The following is a 21330-nucleotide window of genomic DNA, read 5'->3' as shown; positions in this document are numbered from 1 at the left end:
GCCATGTTGGGCGGAAGCAGGAAATGACGCTCGCATATTGTTGGAACTACAAGACAGTTGGCCAAGCAAAACATTACGATGGGTTTTATTTTCTATTGTCGCCAAAGGAATTATAGAAAAACGTGTGTTTTATGTTTACTAATTTTAAAAGAATGATCACGGTTAAAACATCGAACGGATTCTGAAGGACGAATACGATAGAAGTAGTTTCCCTCGGTTGACGAAGCTGAGTGAAGGAGGCTTAAACCGCGAGAACATTTCTGTTGTCCATCATGTTCAGTGATCCCGCTTCACCATGTCGATTCTGCCGAGCGGTCCGTTTCAATGAATCGAGCGTCTGATTCAGTGATTCTTTGATTCACAAGTCACGTCACAGGTTTTGTTTATCTGCATTATTTACACGTTACTGTACATCTTCTACATCTGCGCTCCTGGACTCTTCTGATACGTTACTTTAATACAATATATGCATGTTTATTCATTCAGTGCTGTCTTTTTTTTTCTCTATATTCAGTTTTGTTATTTAGCTCCTCTTGCACATTTTTCATTCTTTATTCTTCTTCTTATTATTTATTTTTTGCTTATGTATATTATTTATCGTTTGTATTATTTATTATTGTATTACTGTGCTGTATTTTTGTGTAATTTCTACTGGCTGCAAATTTCCTTTGGGATCAATAACGTATATATATACTTAAAATAATAAGGAGATAGCTAATAAAACAAAAACATATTAAAAATGATGAAATAAAAGGAAATAATATCAAAAGAAATAGTCTGTGACTAAAAGCTGCTTGATTAATGACATTGTATTTAGATTCAATTGTATTTAGATATCTTTAGTCTTAGAAAGGAAGGATAGCATAAGGCGTAAGGGAATGTCTCTAAATATTATTTTCCAGGATACTTTTGGGGCTTCAAAAATAGTGAATACTGTTATTTATAAATGAAATCACTTGCACTTGCTAGATGCTTTTAATGATTTATTTTTTTGTTTATTTGTGAATCGGTTCCATTGGTTGATTGAAAAGAACCGATTCAAATGAACGATTCATTGACGAATCGGATACGACTGCTAGCGCTAGCTAGCCGCTAGCTGCATTGTTTTAACATGTTGTCTGTCTAACAGCACATTTAGGGTCTGGTTTAAAGGGCTGTATTCGAGCACGTAGTTTCATAGAGGAGCTTGGGTGAGAGAAGCAAGACGGCCTGTTACGAACGATAACGCAGTGAGTCGTTATAAGGTGACTAGCTAGCCGAGTCTTCGAGTTTGTGGTCCTCACATGGAGTGAAGCCCGGGCGTTTATTTAAACGCTAGCTAGCGGTTAGCGGGTAATTCGGGGCACAGTCCGGCGGGGTTCGGTTCATATTTCGCTTTAGTGCTGGTCGGTGGTCCTTCTTGAATGTTCTCGTCAAAACCGAGGTGTTGGCTTTTCATACAGAGGTGAGCAGGTGGCGCGACTAGCGTGCGGTGCTTCAGGCAGCTGTGGGTTCAATGTTACAGCTCCGAGCTGAGGGTAACGAGCAGCTCCTGGAGGGTTTCACGGTCATGGCTCTGTCCGTCTGAGCCGAGCTTAATAAAATAGCTGAAAGTCTGAAAACGCTGGAGAAGAGCTTAGGTATCACTAAGAGGCTAACACTGTTAGCCAGCTGAGCTCATTACTACTGCCTAGTGTGGACGATGGCCGGTGTAAACAGTCCATCAAATAGCTCGCTAGTAACAGGACACACGTAGTGCTACAGTATGGGCAAAAGTATTGGGACACCTGCTCATTCGGTCCTTCCTAAATCAAAGGTACTAAATAGAGTTTATCCAGCTTTTGGTGGAGTAACTGTAAGCGTCGCTGTGAGGATCTGATTGCATTCAGTAACAGGAGGGTTAGTGAGGTCAGGATGTAGATGATCACCACTTCATCACCACCTCATCTCACCCCCAGATCATCCTATAAGTATTGGAAGAGAACAGTTCACAGTTCCATAGGGGCTTTATACCCCTCTAGCCCACGCCTGGCATTAGACAAGGTGCCAAAAGGTTCCTGTTTACCTGCCACAGAGAGTCTTGTGCTATTGGCAGTACTTGTCTACAGGGTCTGGACAAGCTGTGGTGTGTGTGTGTGTGTGTGTGTGTGTGTGTGCATTCATTAAAAGGGGTGTTCACAAACATGTAGACGTAGCGTATGTTGGCTCAGAACTATTGGACCGCTGCCTTAGGCCAAACATTGTTAACAAGCCGTTCAGTCCCGAGGTCTCTGACCTGTCACTGCTGGCGCTTGGTGATGATTTGAATGAAGTTAGCCAGCTGATGTAGTTAGTTAACATCTAAATAATGTGTGTGAGTAAACCAACGTCTTTTGAGTTCCTCTTATCTATGTAAAGGTGATGTTTTCTGTTTTTTCTGTCTAGGTGATCCAGTGCCAATGAAAGTACAGAAGCAGGAACAATGAAAGTGCGTAAAGTCTCCCCTCGTCCCAAAAATGAGCAGCGGAGCGCTGCCAAACGCCATCCAAGGAACAAGTGGCGTGTTCACAACAAAAAAATCCGTAATTCCGAGCCCTCTCACCTCAGCCCGAGCCCTGCCACAGCGAAGCTGGAGCATCAGCTAGCCAGCAGGCAGAAGCTCAAGCTGAAGCGGTTACAGAAGGTGTACCCCAAGACTGTGGCTTTGACACCTGAGGTTCAGGTCAAAAGCAAGGTCACCACTCCTGCGACCCTCCCACACGTCCACACGAATGGTGGGATGGAGGTGAAGAACGGCAGTGATTCAGAAGACTCTCAGGAATGGAGATCCTATGCCAAGAGCATTCTTCAGAATGGTATGGGGAGAGGAGGGCGTGAAGGTCGAAAGAATTCATCATTGATGGCTCCAGAGCCGTTCGAGGATGAGGAGGTCCCCAAGTACCATGCCCAGCATGACCATGCCCAGAACCACACAGTCTTGGTCCTACAGCAAGGCCAGGTAAATAAAAGCTTTTCTGAAAGGTTTAAATCAGGGCTGCCCAGTCCTAGTCCTGGTGACTTCCATTCCTATCTCTAATGCACCTTACCGAGGTCCTAAAGTTTTCAGTCTAAGCCATCCAGGGTGGTAGATCTCAGTTGGATCAGAGTTTGGCTCCTCTGCTATTAAGGGGATTCGTCTTGTGATCACCATTTCTGGAAGTTTGTCTTTTTTGGTTCTAATGAGTCTTAAGTCTTCATCTTTGTGGTCCATCTTGCAGTCCCTGTGTTTTCGAGGGAGGTGCTTGCTCACATGCCTCAGTGGTCGAGTGGAGGTGCTGGGCTTCACCATAGAGCAGGGCCAGCAGCCTTACCCACTCTTCTCGCCCCCGTCCCACTGCCCCCTCACCATCACAGCCTTAGAGGACTGCACACCGTCCATCAAGAACAAGAAGGAGGGTCGCTTGGAGGCCAAGGCCATCATTCGCAAGTACTTGTCCTCTGGTGAGAGAAGCACTTTGTCACCAACAACCTACTAGACAATCTAGTCTTTATTTATTTATTTATTTTTATTTTTCATTTAAGCAACAGATGTTTTAATAATTTATTACAGTCATGGTCAATTCATGATTCGTCCATAGGAATCACACAGTGCAGCTTGGTGTATAACGTTCTTACTGTGTTACAGAGCCGCGGAAGAGGCTGCTGAGTGAGGTGGACTCAGACTCATGTGTGGTTCTGCTACAGCCGCTGGACACGCCACTTACACGCTTCCTCAGCAGCTTCAGTGAGCTCAATCAGCTCTTTGACATCAACTCGGTGAGTGAGCTCTGCTGCTTTTCACTTACAAAGCCTTGCTGATAAAGCACTGATTTGGCCAAAAAAATTTAGTTGACTAACCACAGACTGTTAGATGTCCGATGTTAGTTTTCTTCTGTATATTTGCACTCGGTCTAACGGGCTAGAGAGGTTCCCAAATGACTAAAATGAGGGGTAAGACGCTGGGTAACTAACGCTAAATGGAGTTATAACTGAAAGTTTAAGGACCACGCCCAAACTCCTCCCCTCCATTACTACGTGCTATAAATCCGTTCCTCTCCTTTCTCGTTCTCATGATGAAAAATTGCACCCCTCCTTCACCCCTGCTCTTCCTGATGATCCAATTATACTCAGCTCCTACCTGGCAAGGGGGCGGGTCTGGCTTCGGGTTCCATCCGCTCGAAGCCCCCTAGAACTCCAGCCCAAATTTCTCGAGTTCTCCCTCCTTGCCTCAGCTAGCGTGGTCCGCATTCGCAAACTGACTCCTAACCTTCCTCTACCTGTGTAATATGATTTAAATCCTTAGTCTCTCTCTGAATTAGAGGGAAAACGAGCTGAACGTTCACTGGAAGTCAGTGTAAAATATAAAGAACATCTGCCAGATTTAAATAGTCAAACTGGACATACAGGGTTTCTGTGTGACTGTGACAAGATATGGCACCCTAGCAGTACCACCACAGCCCACTAGGGGGCTGCATCCCACAAGTCAAAGACCACTGTACTAAGTTATTGAATTCTGTGGCCACAAAGAGAGAACCAACTAGAATATCAACTGTATTATATTATTACTGTGGTATTACTGTTTATATCTACTTCTACTAATGAGTCAACAGAGGGAAGTTAAGTGACAAGCTCATGTCTTTGTTGCTTGCCACTAATCCTATGTCTCTCTCTCTCTCTCTCTCTCTCTCTCTCTCTCTCGTAGAAAGAGTTGCGCTCTCAGGCTGCTGTTCATGACCCTGCTCTCTCTGCTGTTGGTGTGACAGCCCTGCAGGGGCCCTGTAGCCGAGGCCTGGTCGTGTCTCAGAGTTACAGAGAGGCCCTCACCAGCCTCCTCAGTGCCTGGGAAGGTACATACATAAATAAGCTATATGTATCATTTTAGTCTGAGCCTGGGTAAGCTCTCTTATTTAGGTTCTGTGTCCTTTTGCCTTCTTGTCAAAAGTGAGTGACCGATCGGTAGTGTTCTACTTAGTTGCCCTTAGTTGTGCTGGTGTAATAGCTTTTGGAAAATTCATAAAACACGTATGTTTGTAGCTCTGTACAGTCTTTGTCTGTCTTGTCCTTAGGAGACTTCGACCGCTGTCCCATTATTCTTGTGTGTGGGGCCAAAAACTCTGGCAAGTCAACCTTCAACAGACATCTTATCAACAGCTTGCTCAACCAGTGAGTACCACTGTTATACGGTCTTGTTTGCAAGATGCACTGGAGAGTTGTTTATGAGGTTTTGTCTGATGCTGCTGAGCAGTTAGTCTGAGTGCACGTAACCTGTCAGAGATCCTTTGCTTCACTCCAAACTGAAGTAAGAGCCAAGATCTTTTTAGCTATATACACACAACATGGAGTCAAAATAGCCAAAGTCTTTATAGGCAAGTCTGTTCACTTGCTCGACGTCTTTGCAACGCTGCCACGTAGTTATTTCCAGTTACACAAGACCAGACTTCGATCTCTATGAATTGGGAGAGACAAAAATACTGGAAACTTCTTGAAGTGATTTGTCCAACAGTAGATATTTTATGTCAATAAATTACATTTTTACTGTTTAAAACTTGGCTAGCGTGCCTGAATTGATGAAAGGGGGGATTTTCCCCCTTTTATGTAGCAGTGGGCGGCAACCCTTCCGAATGATGAAGCCCCCATTGGTGGTTGTGGCAGTCTACCAAGCATAAAGCTTTCTGATTGACTTTAAACAGTTGATATAAGCTGATAAGTGTCTGGAATTTGCCCAATACGGACTTAGAAGAGCTCATGTTTAAAAGGAAAGGAGCAGTCCTCAGTCTGATCTTGGAGAATAGACAGTGAGACGACGTAAGTTTGCTTGACGGTTCTTTGCGTTTATTGCACTGTTAATACATGTCTGTGTGTTTGGGCAGCACTGCAAGTGTGGAGTATTTGGAGTGTGACCTTGGCCAGACTGAATTCACTCCTCCCGGATGTCTGTCTTTAAGCACAGTGACTGAGCCACTTCTAGGTTTGTACCATACTACGTCTTACTGTCTTCATAGAAAAGCAGCACACCGCTAAAGTTGAGGGAACAACAACAACAACAACAACAACATGGGCTTTGCCATTTCTATTTGATTCTCAGTGTAATTTACTCTGATTCGAATAGACAGTGATTGTGTTACTGCGTTTCCTCTCAGGCCCTCCCTTTACACACCAGCGGGATCCAGACCACATGGTGTTCTACGGACAAACGGATTGCCGCGCTGACCTGGACCGATACCTGGACTCCCTTAAAACCCTATGGCGGCACTACAGTAGAGAAAACCCCATTATCATCAACACCATGGGCTGGGTGAAAGGTCAGGCACTGTGCTGAGACTGTCCTGTTTGTATTAAAATGTGGCACATCTCCTTAAGGCCTCAGCGACTAAGACTAAGGCGCAGTCACTAATGCGCAATTGACCTTGCTCTCTCTAGGGTGGATAGATGGCACTCTCCCCCCACATCACTCTAGCCGGTGTGTCGGAGCCGGGTATATAGCGCTTCCCTCCAGGCACGTTGATTGCCTGGTGAGGTCGCATCGGCTAGGCTTTGTAAGCAGGTTTACATAAGTTACGCATTGTCGCTCCAGAGTACATGAGTACCTAAATGTCAGGAAGTGGTGTTGAGGACATGATGACGGCAGAGCTAGTGTGGCTTTGTTGCTAACTATGTTGACAAATAATTCTGAGAGGTGAACATACTTCATGCAGAAGGTAATGAGTCTTTGGCATCCGGTGTTGTGCCAGTTTGATTAATTAGGCCGATCCATAGGACTGATCCGTCCACTGAACCCGATTCCCGCAATGCTGGCATTCTAGGCTTCATAACTCAGGATCAGAGTAACTTACAGACATAATACACATATCATAGCAAACCTTTGATGAGAATGAACGATCTGATGGCTCTTTTTTGGCTTACAGACTTAAAATTTCAGTCAGTCCTGATGGCTTAAGTCTCTCCCACATGGTGAAGTATATGGTTTATTCAACAATGGTATCGGAACAGAAAAAGTCTAATCGGTGCATCCCTATTAATTAGATTTAGATAGCAGATTCAGGTGGGATTGCCCATGCACATTTAGGAGCCTTGAGCTCCTAAAACCTTGCCACCAGTTTGTGGTTTGTGACCGCTCTGGAATGTATGTGGAAAACTATTGATTATTAAACTCGACATGCCTATATCTGTGCATCCCTAGGTCCTCTTTTTGATAATTATTTTTGAGTGCAGCTGCACCATAGCTCTTATCCTGTCCTGAGAACAATGTCTTGTCTCCCAGGTCATGGCTTCCAAATATTGGTGGACCTCATCCGCTTCTTCTCCATCACCCACATTGTGCAGTTAAGCTATGGGGATACGCTCCAGTGCAACAGTCTCACCCCGGAGTTCCTCAGAGCCGCCCAGGGCTGGCAGACGCATCCTCCAGCCCAGCCTACCCTTGCAGTGGAGCCAGCCAATCACTTTACTGCAAGAAGTCATGTGCTTCTCAGCATCCGCTCAGAATTTGAAGCAGCCGGCACCGCTGGTGAAATGTAAGTTGTGATCTCCTGACCGTCTATATTGCAATTATATATTTTTATTGATTTATTTTTTTGTAACAGTGGTTAAGTTATGTGTTGAGTCTATATTAGAGAGTTCGCTGCATCGGCTCAGGATCAGGGCCGATCCGGGCATATTGTAATGGATGGAGTAATCGGCTGTCAACCTTTGTTTTAACCATGGTGTTCAGTGCGTCATCTGGTGTCCTCAAGGCGCCGTTAATTGGCATTATTGTTCAGTCCTTTCTCAGAAGGTAAATAAAATACTTTAAGAGTCTGCAGTGTGGAGCTATTTTACAGTGAAACATAAAAACAGGCCATGATCTATGAAACTGCTTACCGGCGAGAGAACCACTCGCCTTTCTTTGTTTTTACACCAGCACAGAAGAGCACACTCAGAACTGAGTGGAGGCTAACGCTAATGCTAATACACACACACACACACTATAGAAATCCAAATCATAGCACATTCTCCCACTATTAGCCAGTTATTTCACATCAGTAGACCAACAACAACAGAGATCAGTCCAGAGTGTGTACCACTATGACTGCAGTGTTTTAAAGGAGCTGGGAGCTGATCAGGGAGAAGAGCCAGACTTGATTATAAATTATTAAACACTATAAAACAGTCATTTTAGAAAAAGTCTCTTTTAAACTAAATCAATCAGTCCAGAATGTCTCATCATAGAAACTAAAAATAAAGGGATTTTATTGAATGTATTAATCAGCAGCTCATCTGATCTAAGATGTGTGGCTGGATTGTTTATAAAAACACAATTAAGAGACTTGGATCAGATCGGGGGCAAAATAACCTGATCGGGACATTCCTAGTTTATGTCCTATTGCCCAGTTCTCAAAGTCTCTTGAAAGTACTCTAGTCCTGGACAGTCTGTATAATAATTCTTCTAATAATTATCCAAGGAAAGCTTTCGAAGGAAAAGGCTTATATAAGCTTATGTAAGGGAAGCTAAAGTGCATTACTCACTTTGTCTTTCAGGCAGCATTCCACTCTCGTATCTCAAGCCCCTTGGTCCATGGGGAAGTAACTGTAGCTATATAGCACTTTATTTCAAACTCATTGCTCGCCAGCAGACATCATTATATCAATACACTGTTTTCATAAGAATGGTTACACATACATATCCAAGGTAATGTGGGTTTGTTGTGGATTTTTGGGTTTTTTTCCCCCCAAGAGCAGCTACAGGACAACTTGGATGGATAGATGGATGCATGCAAAGAGTTTAGAGAATAGCCTGCTTGTCAAAAAATAAGACACCTGAAGAGTTCTAGAGGGCTCAAGCCACAAGGCATAGAACAGCAAAGCGTCTTCAACGACACAACTGCTTCTTGAAGGAACCAAGCTACTCCTGGCACTTTGATTAATATATTTGATGTATTTGAGTATTGTCTTAAGAGTTTCATCCCTAGATAATTATTTGCCTCCAGGATAAATGTCTGAAGTTATTATTTTACAGGGGTAGGATGTTTTTTATAATGTTCTATTTATTTATTTATTTATTTATATTTAATAGCTATTACCATTTAAAATTGGACTTTCCTGTATAAAAAAGAAGTGATCTAGCTATTGGCAAATGATAATTTCCCTCCATGTGTTTCTTGCAGGCGTCACCAGCGGAGTAACGAGCTTCGGGACCTGGCACTGCTGGGGTATTTCAGCCAGCTGCAGTCTGCAGAACCGGGCCCCATTCGCCCTCTTCATTGCTTCACCCCTTACCAGGTGAAGTATGTTTGTTGTATGTGTACTTGAGCATAGCTGGTTTTCTCAGGACACTTCACAGTTGTTTACAGTGGTGTTTTTTTCGTAGAGGATTTATTGCACAGAGAGGCCCAATTTAAGTCGTGGAGAACCGTGGCTTTAGCGTTTTCACTCATCTAGTAAATTCAACATTTGTGATCCTGTTTTCTTTTTGTTTGTTTTTTTAATAGTTGAATTGGTTCTTTTGGTGAAGTCGCATACACTATATTGTTTCCTCAGGCTTGGGGAGCTACCAGTCCATGCAGAAACACATTTCTCATTAGTAAATTGTTGAAAACTTGTGAAAATATAATGGCCGCTCTTTCAGCACTTCTCTTTTGCACCTGCGTGAATGTTGCTTCTGATCCTTCTCTTCACTCATCACATCTCTCTGTGTCTCGTTTGTTCTCCGCTCCTGCAGGTGCCTCACTCTGCTGTAGCTATAGGAGTCACACACTGTGAGGTCGCACCAAACCACATCCTGTACGCGGCCAATGCCAGCCTTGTGGGACTCTGCTGTCTGGGCGAAAAAGTAGCAGGAAGAGGAGGCCCTGTGCTGCTCTCTCAAATACCAATCTGCCAGTGTGTGGGCATAGGTAGGTGCTCTACATTTCCAATTGTATGTCTGTCTCCAAAATAAAAAAGGTATTGGAATATCCAGTGCACCCAGAGTCGTTTAGGAAACAGATGTTTTAGTCAAACATGGTATAAGACTGATATTTAGGGTTTTTTTTTCCACCATTAAAGGTGTCCTCAGAGGGATTGACATGGCCCGAGGGCTGTACTTTCTGATTACCCCAGTGCCCCCTGCGCTCCTGAGGCAGGTGAACTGCCTGCTGCTGGGGGAGGTCACGCTGCCTAAAATGCTCCTCACAATGCAGGTAAGAACCAGTACTAATCAATACAAGCATCAGTTTGTACTGATTGTTTGTACTGATTGTACTGATTGGACACACTACCATTCCCCTATTACATCAGCATTACTGCTGTACTTAAAATGGTCCGGTCCAAACTTTCTGGTCATGTGGTGGTCCCTTTCTGTAAATGATTGTAGTAGAGCAACATGCACTGAGTAACTTACAAAGGGCATGTATGGGCTCCAAGTTGCTCAGCAGTCTAATATGCTACTATTATGGCACGGGGGTCATATGCTTGGCTGCTTTGTCACCAGCAGCCAAGGCATAAGCACAATTAGCCATGCTTTCTCTGGGTGGTAGTTCGGAAAGAGGCGGTGGCTGGCTTGTATCCAAGGTAAGGCTTGATGATTTGGTAAAAATACTATATCATGATCTTTAAAAACTTTTTCGCCATATAAGATATTTATTACATTACCTGTAATCACAGACTAAATACATCAGTAGCTACAGATTCTTATAGACTACTATTCAGAGACTCTCCTGTACTGAATAGTGAGCGATTTTTTTTATTCAACCTGCTGCTCTTCATCTTTTTAAACCAGTCTAATTACACTGTTTGTAATGAAACCTGCAGCTGATCAGTTTATTAAGCACTAAGAGTATCCTCGATATGCTTAGAAAAGCATATTTGTTATCACAATAATAAAATTGATCACGATAGGATAAAATATTGTCATATTGCCCTGCTCTAATCGGAGGAGAGATTTAATTCTTTATCTCCTAGTGCTAGGGTGGGTTAACCCTCACGGGATGTGGTGGGTGTACCTGATGATAAAATGGCCAATCAGCGTGTTTTAGTTAGATTAGTAAGATTATTTATTTCCTTTACAACAGTGTACGTACAATATTTGTTCAATAACTTATCCTTTTTTTTGGTCCCCTCTTTCAGCACGGAGTTGAAACTGAGCTTCCATATGTCACCACGGACTACAGCTTTGACATCACCGGCGCAGGAAAACTCAACGTTTTTAAAGGACTGGCAAGACCCTGTTTTGGAAAAGCTAAAATGAAAAACTGAGCTCTTTGTGTCTGGACTACTTCAGCGAATGATGTTTGTATCCCTGTATTTGTTTTATATCCTGAATAAAAAGGCAACGGCTGCCGTTGAATGTATAGAACAGCAGGCGTTTTGATTCTTGGAACTCTGTGCCATCTTGAGAACTGTGGCTCATCTACTACTATACTATCAGTACAGCTCCTTACCACTAACACTATTTGGAGCACAACCATGACGGCGAACTCGTTTAAACGCGTTGCACCATTGTATATATTTCAGTTTACTGTGCTTTATCATGCTACTATCTACAGGTTTGCATATTGTTCTTTTTTTTTTTATCTGTCAGTTTGTTTCAGGTGACAATCCCAGACTGTACAGATTGTAAAATATTAAAATGGCCTTTTTAAGTTTTTATTCATTCATTTATTTATTTTGATTTACTTTTCATTGGCTTAAATTAAAAAGATTACTTTTAATGTCAGAAGGACAGTTCAGTAATCCATAGGATCTGCATCCATAAATACTCTTCAAAAGTTTGAAATCACTTGACATATGAATATATCATTTAACATACATTCATAACTGTACATTTAAACATAATAATCTACATGCTAACATATATTGTCAAATGTTTGTTCCCATATTTATGGTAATAGGCTAGGTTAAGCCATGTTATACTTCTATTATGTCCTGTGATGTAAACCAGGCAGTAAAAGCAGAGCTTTTGTTCTTTGGCATCTTTAAGGTGGACAGTGATGGGCTTGACCTGGACCTGTGATGATGACGACAACAGTAGTGGCAGTCACTCTCAGCAAAGTCCTGAATATCAAATCTCAAATGGCCTCGAGTGGCGTCTTAAGAAGGTCGGGGAATGGGTTGGCCAGCGCTAACCAGCTATTATCAGTGTCATATTGACTTTCTCAAGGCTCTGTTGTTTTCTGTTGACAAAAGAAAGATACGTTCACAGACCTTAAAGAGACCCAGAGGTCCTGAAGGTATAGTCTATTGAGCCTCAGTTAAAGGATTAGACATCGATGAAACCATGACCAGGCTTTATGATGACCTTAACCCTAAGAGCAATAGAAGCATCATCCACATCAACTTAAACTGAATAGGTGTTGATCCCAACATACAATTGCACAGAAAAAAAAAAAAAAAAAAAATATATATATATATATATATATAGGCAAATTACAGGGCATTTCTATTAATATATTTACACAGGCATATCAGACAGATTAACAGGGTAATTTACACATGGGCAGGTGTTGCACTAAAAGCTATGAGCCTGTTTAATACACAAAGTTATAAACAAACATAATAGCTGTAGCATCAGCATTTACAGTTTAAAATATAGAGTGCATTGAAGTGACGTTGCAATAGCAGGTGGTATTATATTTATATAGTACAGTGTGTATTAACTATAGTATACTTATAGTGAGATGTTGTGATCCAGCACAGTTCAGACAGTTGGAGATCAGTTAAGTTAACCCAAGTCCTCCCTAATTTCAGATAGCCACTCATTAGTACTTTCCCCCTACCACATGTAATTCTCCCGACACTGGGAGGGTGAGACTGACACATGCCTCCTCCGACACAATGCACAAACAGCCATTACCTCTGTTGCCGATGCAACGCCACCAGGCAACCAATGGTAGCGTGCTGACCAGCATCACACTGAAGTGTAAACGAGGAGAGAGCGAGCCGACTACCCATTCAGTGAGGGCGAGTGTGCTCGGGTGACCCGGGTTTTTGAACCAGAAATCCTTGGGTCAGACTTGTTTGAAATATTCTAGGATGTTTAGGTCAGGGGACTGTGAGGGTCTTTACAAAAGATTCAGCTTGCGTCTCCTTAGTGGTTTTGATAGATATTTAGGATCATCATTCTGTTGTAGGACCCGTCCTTTTTTTTTAGCTTCTGCCTTTTAACATACCGTTTGCATTTAGGATTTGCTGGTAATTTGTGGAATCCATTCTTCCCTCCACCAGTTCAGTATTACCAATGGCACTGGCAGCAACACAACCCCACAACACGACAGGCCCACTCTCATGCTTCACAGTTGGCAAGGTGTTTTTTTCGAAAATGCAGTAGCTAAGAATTCTGGCTAATTTTATTTTATTTTGGCCTCATCAGTCCGAAGCACTTGGTTTGTCTAGATGTTCTGTTGCCTACGTTAAATGGTGCAGATGTGTTCATCTCATTCCTCACAGAGTTTAGGCTGTGATGTTGGACGAGAAGGCCTGTCTCGCATCCCAAAGGTCGTTCAGTGGGGTTGAGGTCAGACCTTGGAATTACCTCCTCAAGCCATGTCTTTATGGACCACAATTTTAGAAGCATGTCTTAGTGTGCTGCATTAACAGTAGAGTGGCCACCTTATTGACTTAGTAGTGTCTAAACTTAGAGGTATCTTTGAATTGTTAGCCTATTTAAACTAGCTGAGGTTATTCTTGGGTAAATAGCAAAGCACGTTTGTAAGTCACTCTGGATAAGAGCATCTGCTAAATGCCTTAAAATGAAATGTAAAGGTTAACATGACCCTTAACCGGAATTTTGGGGGTCAAACCAAACCCTGAGGAACAGCCTCAGACCATGATTCCTCCTCCACCATGCTTTACTGCAGAGTAAAGCGTGATTCATCACTTTAGAGTCCACAGTTTCAACACTCCAGTGTCCAGTGGCAATGTGTTTTACAGCACCCCAGTCAACACTTCGCAGTATAATCCCTTTCAATTAAGCTCTTAAGGTCTTATGCTAATGTTTGCCCCCAAAGGCAGCTTGGACCTCTCTCTTATGAGCGATGCAGCAGAAGAAAAGCGAGTTCTACAAGCAACTCGCTTCAGCACTTGGCAAACCCGCTCTGTCAGTTTGTGACAGACCTGCTGTTGATCCTAAACTCCTCCCTTTCACAATAATAGCATTCACCAGGGGCCAGAAATTGACATGTGGCAAAGATGACGTCCAGCGACAATGCCACGTTTAGTTACTGAGCTCTTCAGTACGTCCAATTCTACTGCCAGAGTTTGTCAATGGATATTGCAAGGCTATGGGCTTGATGTCATGCATCTTTTAGCAACGATTGTGGATAAGACACATGAACGCAATCATTAGGAAGGATGTCCATATACGTTTTGCCAATTATAGCCATGGGAATGGACATAGGTAGATTACCAGGCCTAATTAGATGTTATCAATAAAATGAGCACTATATGGAAGTAGCTGAAAATAGACTGCCTAGATGGTATTTCTGGTCAGTGGTGGTCCTATAGTGGGTCATAGGTATTCATCGTTCAGTATGTCAGCATGCTTAGGACCTCGATCCCATTTGTACTGGAGGGCCTGCATAGGTTTATGGAAAATTACTGAACTCAAGGGATGTTTTGAGTCATTTTTCAGCAGGGCTAGGAGAGGAACAGTGTCATGTGTTGAGCACCTCAATGGAGTCTCCTCATCCTGGCAAGTGTAAGCTGTTCTTGAGCTGTTCAGCTCTGTAAGGAGCCTGATCAGGATTTCCCTCTGCCTGCCTTAGTTAGCCATCAAGTACAAATGATCCATTTTTAGGAGATAGTCCATGCAGAAATATATTTAGTCCACATGGGGAACATCAAAGGAACATCTCATGGCTAAAATGTGCAAGTGGAACAGCAGAGGACTGAATCACAAAAGCCAACCTAGTCACTGACCTAGCCTAACACTGAGCTCTAAATATATCTTCAGTCAGAGCTTCTCTTTATAATCCTGTCCACTGGGTTCCACTCAGGTGCACTTTTCTCAAAATAGGATTTGCTGCTGATGTTCTCAGAATGTTGGAGTGACCACCCAAGATTCCAGACCTCAACATCATTGAATGTGTTTGGCATGAATTGGATGGTGAGAAGCAGAAAATGCTCCAGCTTCTAAAACAACACCCTACAGATATCTACAAAGCTGAAACCAAGTCTCCTGAGAACCTGAGAATGGAATCTTCTGATGTTGTATTTAGTTATTGAGACTATATGAAGCCATGGGAACTGAATAACTTATACCTCAAAGTTGTCTTGACTGGAAATTCAATAAAAAAAAAGGGTGTTCTCCGACTTTTCACTCTAGAACCCGTAGTCAGAACCCGTAGTCAGGTTCTCCAGAACCCGTAGGTTTGTCAACAACCTCATAACATGAGCTGCAGGCCTACATAGGACTAATGCATTTCAATGCACGACTTGGAAGCGAGTCACCTAGCCGCTTTTAATGTTTCATGAAGTCCTTATGTAGGGACCTTAAACTGAAGTATTAAGTTTTAATGAGAGGCTAAGATTGCAGTGAGTCGGCGGCCTGCACTCTCCGATAACTATTTAGCATAGTTTGTGCCTGTAGAATAGCGAGGATTGCTACCGTGTGTCTTAAGGGCAACTCCACACAGACGTTCATGGCAGCATGTGTGTTCCTGTCCACTGGAGAAGCACTCTCCAGAATAACTGGGTGGCAGCTGAGTTTACCTGGGCTTTGTTCCATACAGTTGCCTGGAGATGGAAGCGGCTGCAGTCAAGGCCACACATCAGCCTGTTTTTTTGTTTCATGTTTCCTGACATGCTCCTCTACCCCTTTTGGAAAACTATGGCTTGGAATTCATCTGAGTGTCCTTCCTATTGTGTGTGGACATGTGGGTGGACATACAAGTAGGTGCCACACATCAGCAGACGTACTGCAGGGTGTTTAATGCAGATTTCACTGTTGTCATTCGTTCAAGGCAGTAGTGACACAGCTATCATTTTATTTCCCCTAATAAACACCCAAATAACATTAATAAATGGAATAAACACATAATTATTGAGCATTTATGTACTTGGATGTACAAATAGTACATATGTGACTTGGTTGGGGCAAAAATTAGCCTAGCTTTGCCTAGAATTCCCAGGTCGGTAAGATAATTTTCCTGTCCTCGCCTGACCCTCAATGCCCTCCTCACAACCCTCACTGCAGCTCAGTTTGTGACCGTTGTGCTGATACCCACAACAGTACTTCCTCTGGTGTGTCTAATGTTAGCTATTTAGCCTTGTAGCCTTGCTATCATATTCTTTCAGATTTGTCATTGCATTTAGCCTCCAAAGGCTTTCACTAGTGGGATATATGTATGTACATACACTGACCAGCCAGTTTATTAATACCACCTTCTCATTTCAACACTCACTGTCCATGTTATCAGCTGCACTCTCCACATGGGAACACTTTGTAGTTCTTCAATTACAGACTGAAGCCCATCTGTTTCTTTAGTGGTAGGGACCCCACATGACCACCATAGAGAAGGTAGTATTTGGGTGGTGGTTTATTCTCAGCACTGCAGTGACACTGACAGGGTGGCGAGTATGTTAGTGTGTATTGCGCTGGTTTGAGTGTATCAGAAACAGCAGTGCTGCTGGAGTTTTTAAACACAGTGTTCACTGTCCACTGTCCTATGCAGTTGGTCCAACTTTAAGATATAAAGTCAGATGTAGAAGCTAATCTGTTGCTGCACAATTTGTGTTGGTTGTCCTCTAGGCCCCTTATCAGTGGTCACAGGAGGCTGCCCACAGGGCAGGGCTGTCGACTGGATATTTCTGGTTGGTGGAAATATTGGTCTGTAATTATGGAACTACAGAGATTTCCTTTATGGGAAGTGGATAGAATGGACAATGAGTGTAGAAACATGGAGGTGATGTTAATGAAGAGGCAAGATGGTGTATATAGGTTAAATCTAGTGAGCTTAGACTGTGAGCTTGGCCCGTGTTTGACTTTCACGGTATATCATTTCCATATACCGAACTCTCATTATTCAGCTATGCCAAGATAATTACAGTTTTCCATTCTGGGGCACCTTTAAGTCCCACCCGTGGAATCGAAACATTCAGCTTAGTGATGCAACAGCTTAAATTCTATTGATTTATCAAATTTGTCAATAGAATTATACTTATTAGTCTGCCCACAACATACAGTGCATCCCTAAAAAATTTCCATTACACCCTAAATGATGCAGAAATTAAAGAAAAGGAACTTAATCTGGAGCAAAATCAGAGATGTCTTCAATTTTTTCTATTAATATCATGATTAGATTGAAACCATGTCAAGTAATCATGAATAACCAAAGGCTAAAGCAAATATCTAGAAAAACAGTACTAGCAGCCATGTGGAAGCTTGGAAGTCTGGAAGTCTATTTGAGGCAGTTCTACATAAGTATATTATAAGTAAGCTAACTGTTGGGGTACATAGGCTTCCATTACCTGTTAGCTACATTAGCCTCATAGCTCCAGTGCATACCTACAGAAGAAGAAAGCTTTGGACACTAAATGTGTCTCGGCTGATTAACTTAACTGTGTAATATGACAGTGAAAGCCTGCGTGAGAGAGAAAATAAGGAAGTAAGATTAACTATTTTCCCCAAGGGATCTCTCTGGAGCCACGTTTGTTGTGACATTGTCGATGTGATTCATTACATATCTGTAACATTTCTTCCATGTCAAACTGCTGCCTGACATGGCTGTGCTTTTAACGTTGGTGTACTGACTGATGTCAATAAGTTAAAAGAGAATTCCATATGTAAACATTTTTAAAAAGCTCAAAAAGCAGACCACATATGGGCCAAAAATGGTCAGTTATGGCAAGGGCAAGATTGTATGTGGACAGAAATGGACCATGGCTTTTTTGCTGCCTGGGATGTTTCGCTTGGTCAAGTCAAGTCAAGTGGGTTTTTATTGTCATTTCAACTATATACAGAGTACACAGTGAAACGAAACAACGTTCCTCCAGGACCATGGTGTTTTGTTTCACTGTGTACTCTGTATATAGTTGAAATGACAATAAAAACCCACTTGACTTGACTTGACCAAGCGAAACATCCCAGGCAGCAAACAAGCTTGGGTACTAGTTTGTCCGCCTTGCCATGAATGACTTTTATTCAACCTACTGCCATCAGCAGCCAGAGCCTGAGAGAGCACAATTGACCTTGCTTTCTCTGTGTGGGTAGATGTAAAGGTAAAGGTGCACATGTTTGTCACTGTACACTGTACAGCGAAATGTGTCCTCCACATTTAACCCATCTGGTAGTGAACACACACTCACACACACACACACACGTGTTAGGGGCAGTGAGTACACACACACACTCAGAGCGGTGGGCAGCCAACTCCAGCGCCAAGGGAGCAGAGAGGGTAAAGGGCCGTGCTCAAGGCAGCTTGCCGAGCCCGGGAATCGAACCCACAACCCTGTTATCGACATCCCGGAGCCACCACTGCCCCAGATAGATGTCTCTATCTCTCTGTACCCACATCACTTCAGTGTGATGCTGGCCAGCATAGGCATCTACTACAAATCTCCTTTAAGAGAACGTTCTAGACATTGCTGGACAATTCTTACTCTGTACAGTTCTCTAGAATGGAACATTTCACACCAAACCACTGTGACTGACTTTGTTTACATCTTAATTGTTTATTTATGCAGAAATGAGTTGAATGTCATTGGTTTATTTTTTTGTATATAAATAGATAAATAGATATTTTACAAATTTGGTAGTGCCAATTAACCCACCTGTTCGTAGCTCCCCCTAGCACCAGCAATGCTGCATACTCTAGGAAGTTAAGGACTAGAGCCATGCTCCTTTGGCGAAAGTTTGAAATGTCTGTAAGAAACATGCAAAGCCTCCTACCACCTCTTTTCGAACCTTCACCGAAGCGGCATGGCCGGGCAGTCAACATGCATGGTGGAAAGTGCTGGGTCCCCAGCTCCAGCTAATACTGTAGATGCCTGTAGATTTGTGCTCTCTCAAACTCTGGCTACTGGTGGCAAAGCAGCATGGCTCAGGATTCGAACTTGCAACCTACCCCCCTACCTACCACCCAGTACTCTGGAATGTCATTTGTACATTTTAGAAATGTTTATGTATCAGCATCAGTAGCCCTACCTATACTGCATTCACCAGCTCAATTTTGCCCGTCGCTTGTACACACTACACAGGTTCCTCAGCTCCCCCTATGCTCTATCCTCGATGTAGAAAGGAAAAGCTAACTGGAGTGAAATTTCATACTCATGTTCCACAAGGGGGCATGATCTCCTGTACTCTTCTGGCACCACAGGTCCCCGAGCTTCTGGCTGATGTTTTGGAGCAAAGCATGGTCCCCTGAGAAAGTGGTAGGATTGTGTTTACTGTGCACATTACACATGCAGGCGATGAAGCACTTCTTAGAAGCCATGTGAGCCAATGGATTCATGACTACTTGAACCTGTTTAACTACATGAACATACATGTGTTATATTTTACCCCTTGTGCTAGCTTGTGCTCGCTCTCCTCCAGTGTAGCTTTTTTATTAATATGTTTATTGGCAAAGTTATCAAGTAGATAAGTCCTACAGAATGGCACCGACCAAGCTGTCAATTTGGGGTGTAAACCTCAAGCTACAAATTCAATTCAGTCAGCAAGGCCACTGTTTATACACAGTTTTGACAAAAGTATTGGGACACCTGCTCATTCATTGTTTTTTTCTGAAATCAACTGTATCTATTGTCCAGGCTAGGCTTTCTACTAGATTTTGGAGTATTGCTTTGAGGATTGACTTGCATTCAGCAACAAGAGCATTTGTAAGGTCAGGATGTGTGTGTATGATTGCCATCCCACCACATCCCACCCAACTCCCTAGCTCATCCCAGAAGTATTGGATGCAGCACCAACCAACATTCCAGAGAACCCAGCTCAATGCTGGGGGGGGGGGTGGCTTTATACCACTCTAGCCCTCGCCTGGCATTAGGCTTGGTGCCAATAGGTTCATGTTTATTCCTATTCTATAGGCAGTATTTCTCTACAGGGACTGACCAAGCTATGTGTGTGTGTGTGTGTGTGTGTATGTGCATTTGCACATCTGTATCAATAACAGGTGACAAGTGCAGTAGCTGAATGCATTCATTAGAAGAGGTGTCCACATACACTTGAACATACAGAGTATGTAAATGAGCTCTGTTTTGATTGGCTGCTCTATACCGTGCCTTGTCAAAAAAGCAGTCAGGCCTCTACCATTCTTCATAACTTCTGTTAGCTCTGAATGGGCAGAGCTTTTTTTTGCTGTAGAGTAAAATAGTATATACAGCAGAATGCAAAAGTTTGGCTATCCCTGGTCAAAATATCTACACCCTTCTAATAGTTAAGAAAGTAAAAGATGATCATTTGAATAATTTTACCCCATTTGGATGGGCAATTACCCAATCCCTGTTCGTGTGAACTCCCCCTATCATTAGCAATGCACCAACACTAGGACAACACGATGTCTTCATATCTTCACATGTTCTCTCACGCATGTGAAGCCACCGCCGCCTCTTTTCCAACGATGCTGCGTCTACGGCTCCGCGGCTCCGATACAACTGCTAACAGGCGCCTGTGCTGACCAACATCACACTATTGACCTTAGAGGAGATGTCATTAACCCACCCCTGAGAGAACAAGAGAAGGCCAGTTGTGCTCTCTCTGACTCCGACTGCCGATGACAAGCAGCATGACCCGGAATTCAAATTCAGCAATCGTCGGATCATAGTGGCACCGCCTTAGTCCACTGGACCTAAAGATGTTCAAATGAAATATGACACATTTCTTTAATATTTTAAGCAAGATTACTTTTTTAGTTCCAGCTTTTAAAAAAAATTTTTAGTAAATAAAAAATGCCAAGAAACAGGAACAGTGCCTGAAGCAAACGTTTAGCCACCTTGCATGGTCAGTACTTAGTCAAGGCCCCCTTTGGCAAGTATCACAACATGTAAATACTTTTGTAGGCAGATAAGAGTCTTTCAATTCTAGTGTGGGGGAGTTTCACTCATTCTTCTTTGGCGTCTAGTTCTGTGAGATTCCTGGGCCATCTGCTGTGGTCTATCCACATTTTTCAATGACGATAGGCCGGGGCACTGGCAAAGCCAAAACCTTTAGCTTACGCCCTTTTAAGGTCGTCAAATGTCAGGAATTTTAGATGTGTTTAGGATCATTATCATTATTATCCATCATCCTAAGATCACTAAGATGATGTTCCCAGTGCCACTGGCTGCAGCACAAGGCCAAAGCAGGATCGGTCCAACCCTAAGCTTAGCACAAGATTTTGCACCCCCTTTCCTTCCATTATGCCATTATGTTTTTGGAGATCAGTTCCTAGCTCATCATTTTCCTATGATGTGAAGTATGAAAGG

General features: G+C 42.9%; 1 protein-coding gene across 5 annotated transcripts; it reads left to right on the top strand.

The window, feature by feature from the left end:
• Positions 1–1068: 1068 nt before the first annotated feature.
• On the top strand, positions 1069–11311 carry nol9 (nucleolar protein 9). 5 transcript variants are annotated; one of them, XM_072697400.1, is made up of 13 exons: positions 1069–1444; positions 2404–2956; positions 3216–3438; positions 3623–3753; positions 4679–4823; positions 5046–5139; positions 5847–5944; positions 6117–6278; positions 7238–7490; positions 9120–9234; positions 9674–9848; positions 10000–10133; positions 11059–11311. In XM_072697400.1, the coding sequence occupies exons 2-13, from the start codon at positions 2441–2443 to the stop codon at positions 11185–11187; spliced, it is 2175 nt and encodes a 724-aa protein (XP_072553501.1). In that variant the 5' UTR covers positions 1069–1444; positions 2404–2440; the 3' UTR covers positions 11188–11311. The 5 variants fall into 5 exon arrangements, with proteins under 5 accessions (XP_072553501.1, XP_072553499.1, XP_072553498.1 ...); XM_072697398.1 differs by having other exon boundaries at positions 1070–1229; positions 5043–5139; XM_072697397.1 differs by having other exon boundaries at positions 1070–1244; positions 5043–5139.
• The last annotated feature ends 10019 nt before the right edge of the window (positions 11312–21330 follow it).

Source organism: Salminus brasiliensis, chromosome 14, assembly GCF_030463535.1.
Source record: "Salminus brasiliensis chromosome 14, fSalBra1.hap2, whole genome shotgun sequence".
NCBI lineage: Eukaryota > Metazoa > Chordata > Actinopteri > Characiformes > Bryconidae > Salminus > Salminus brasiliensis.
Note: the sequence above shows the minus strand (reverse complement) of the source record. Positions and strands in the feature narration are given on the sequence as shown.

Bases quoted from the DNA above. Each gene is read 5' to 3' on its own strand.
- nol9 (XM_072697398.1), top strand. From the start codon at position 2,441: ATGAAAGTGCGTAAAGTCTCCCCTCGTCCCAAAAATGAGCAGCGGAGC. The intron at 5,140-5,846 runs GTGAGTACCACT...GTGTTTGGGCAG, and splicing joins ATCAACAGCTTGCTCAACCA to CACTGCAAGTGTGGAGTATT. The intron at 7,491-9,119 runs GTAAGTTGTGAT...TGTTTCTTGCAG, and splicing joins GCCGGCACCGCTGGTGAAAT to GCGTCACCAGCGGAGTAACG.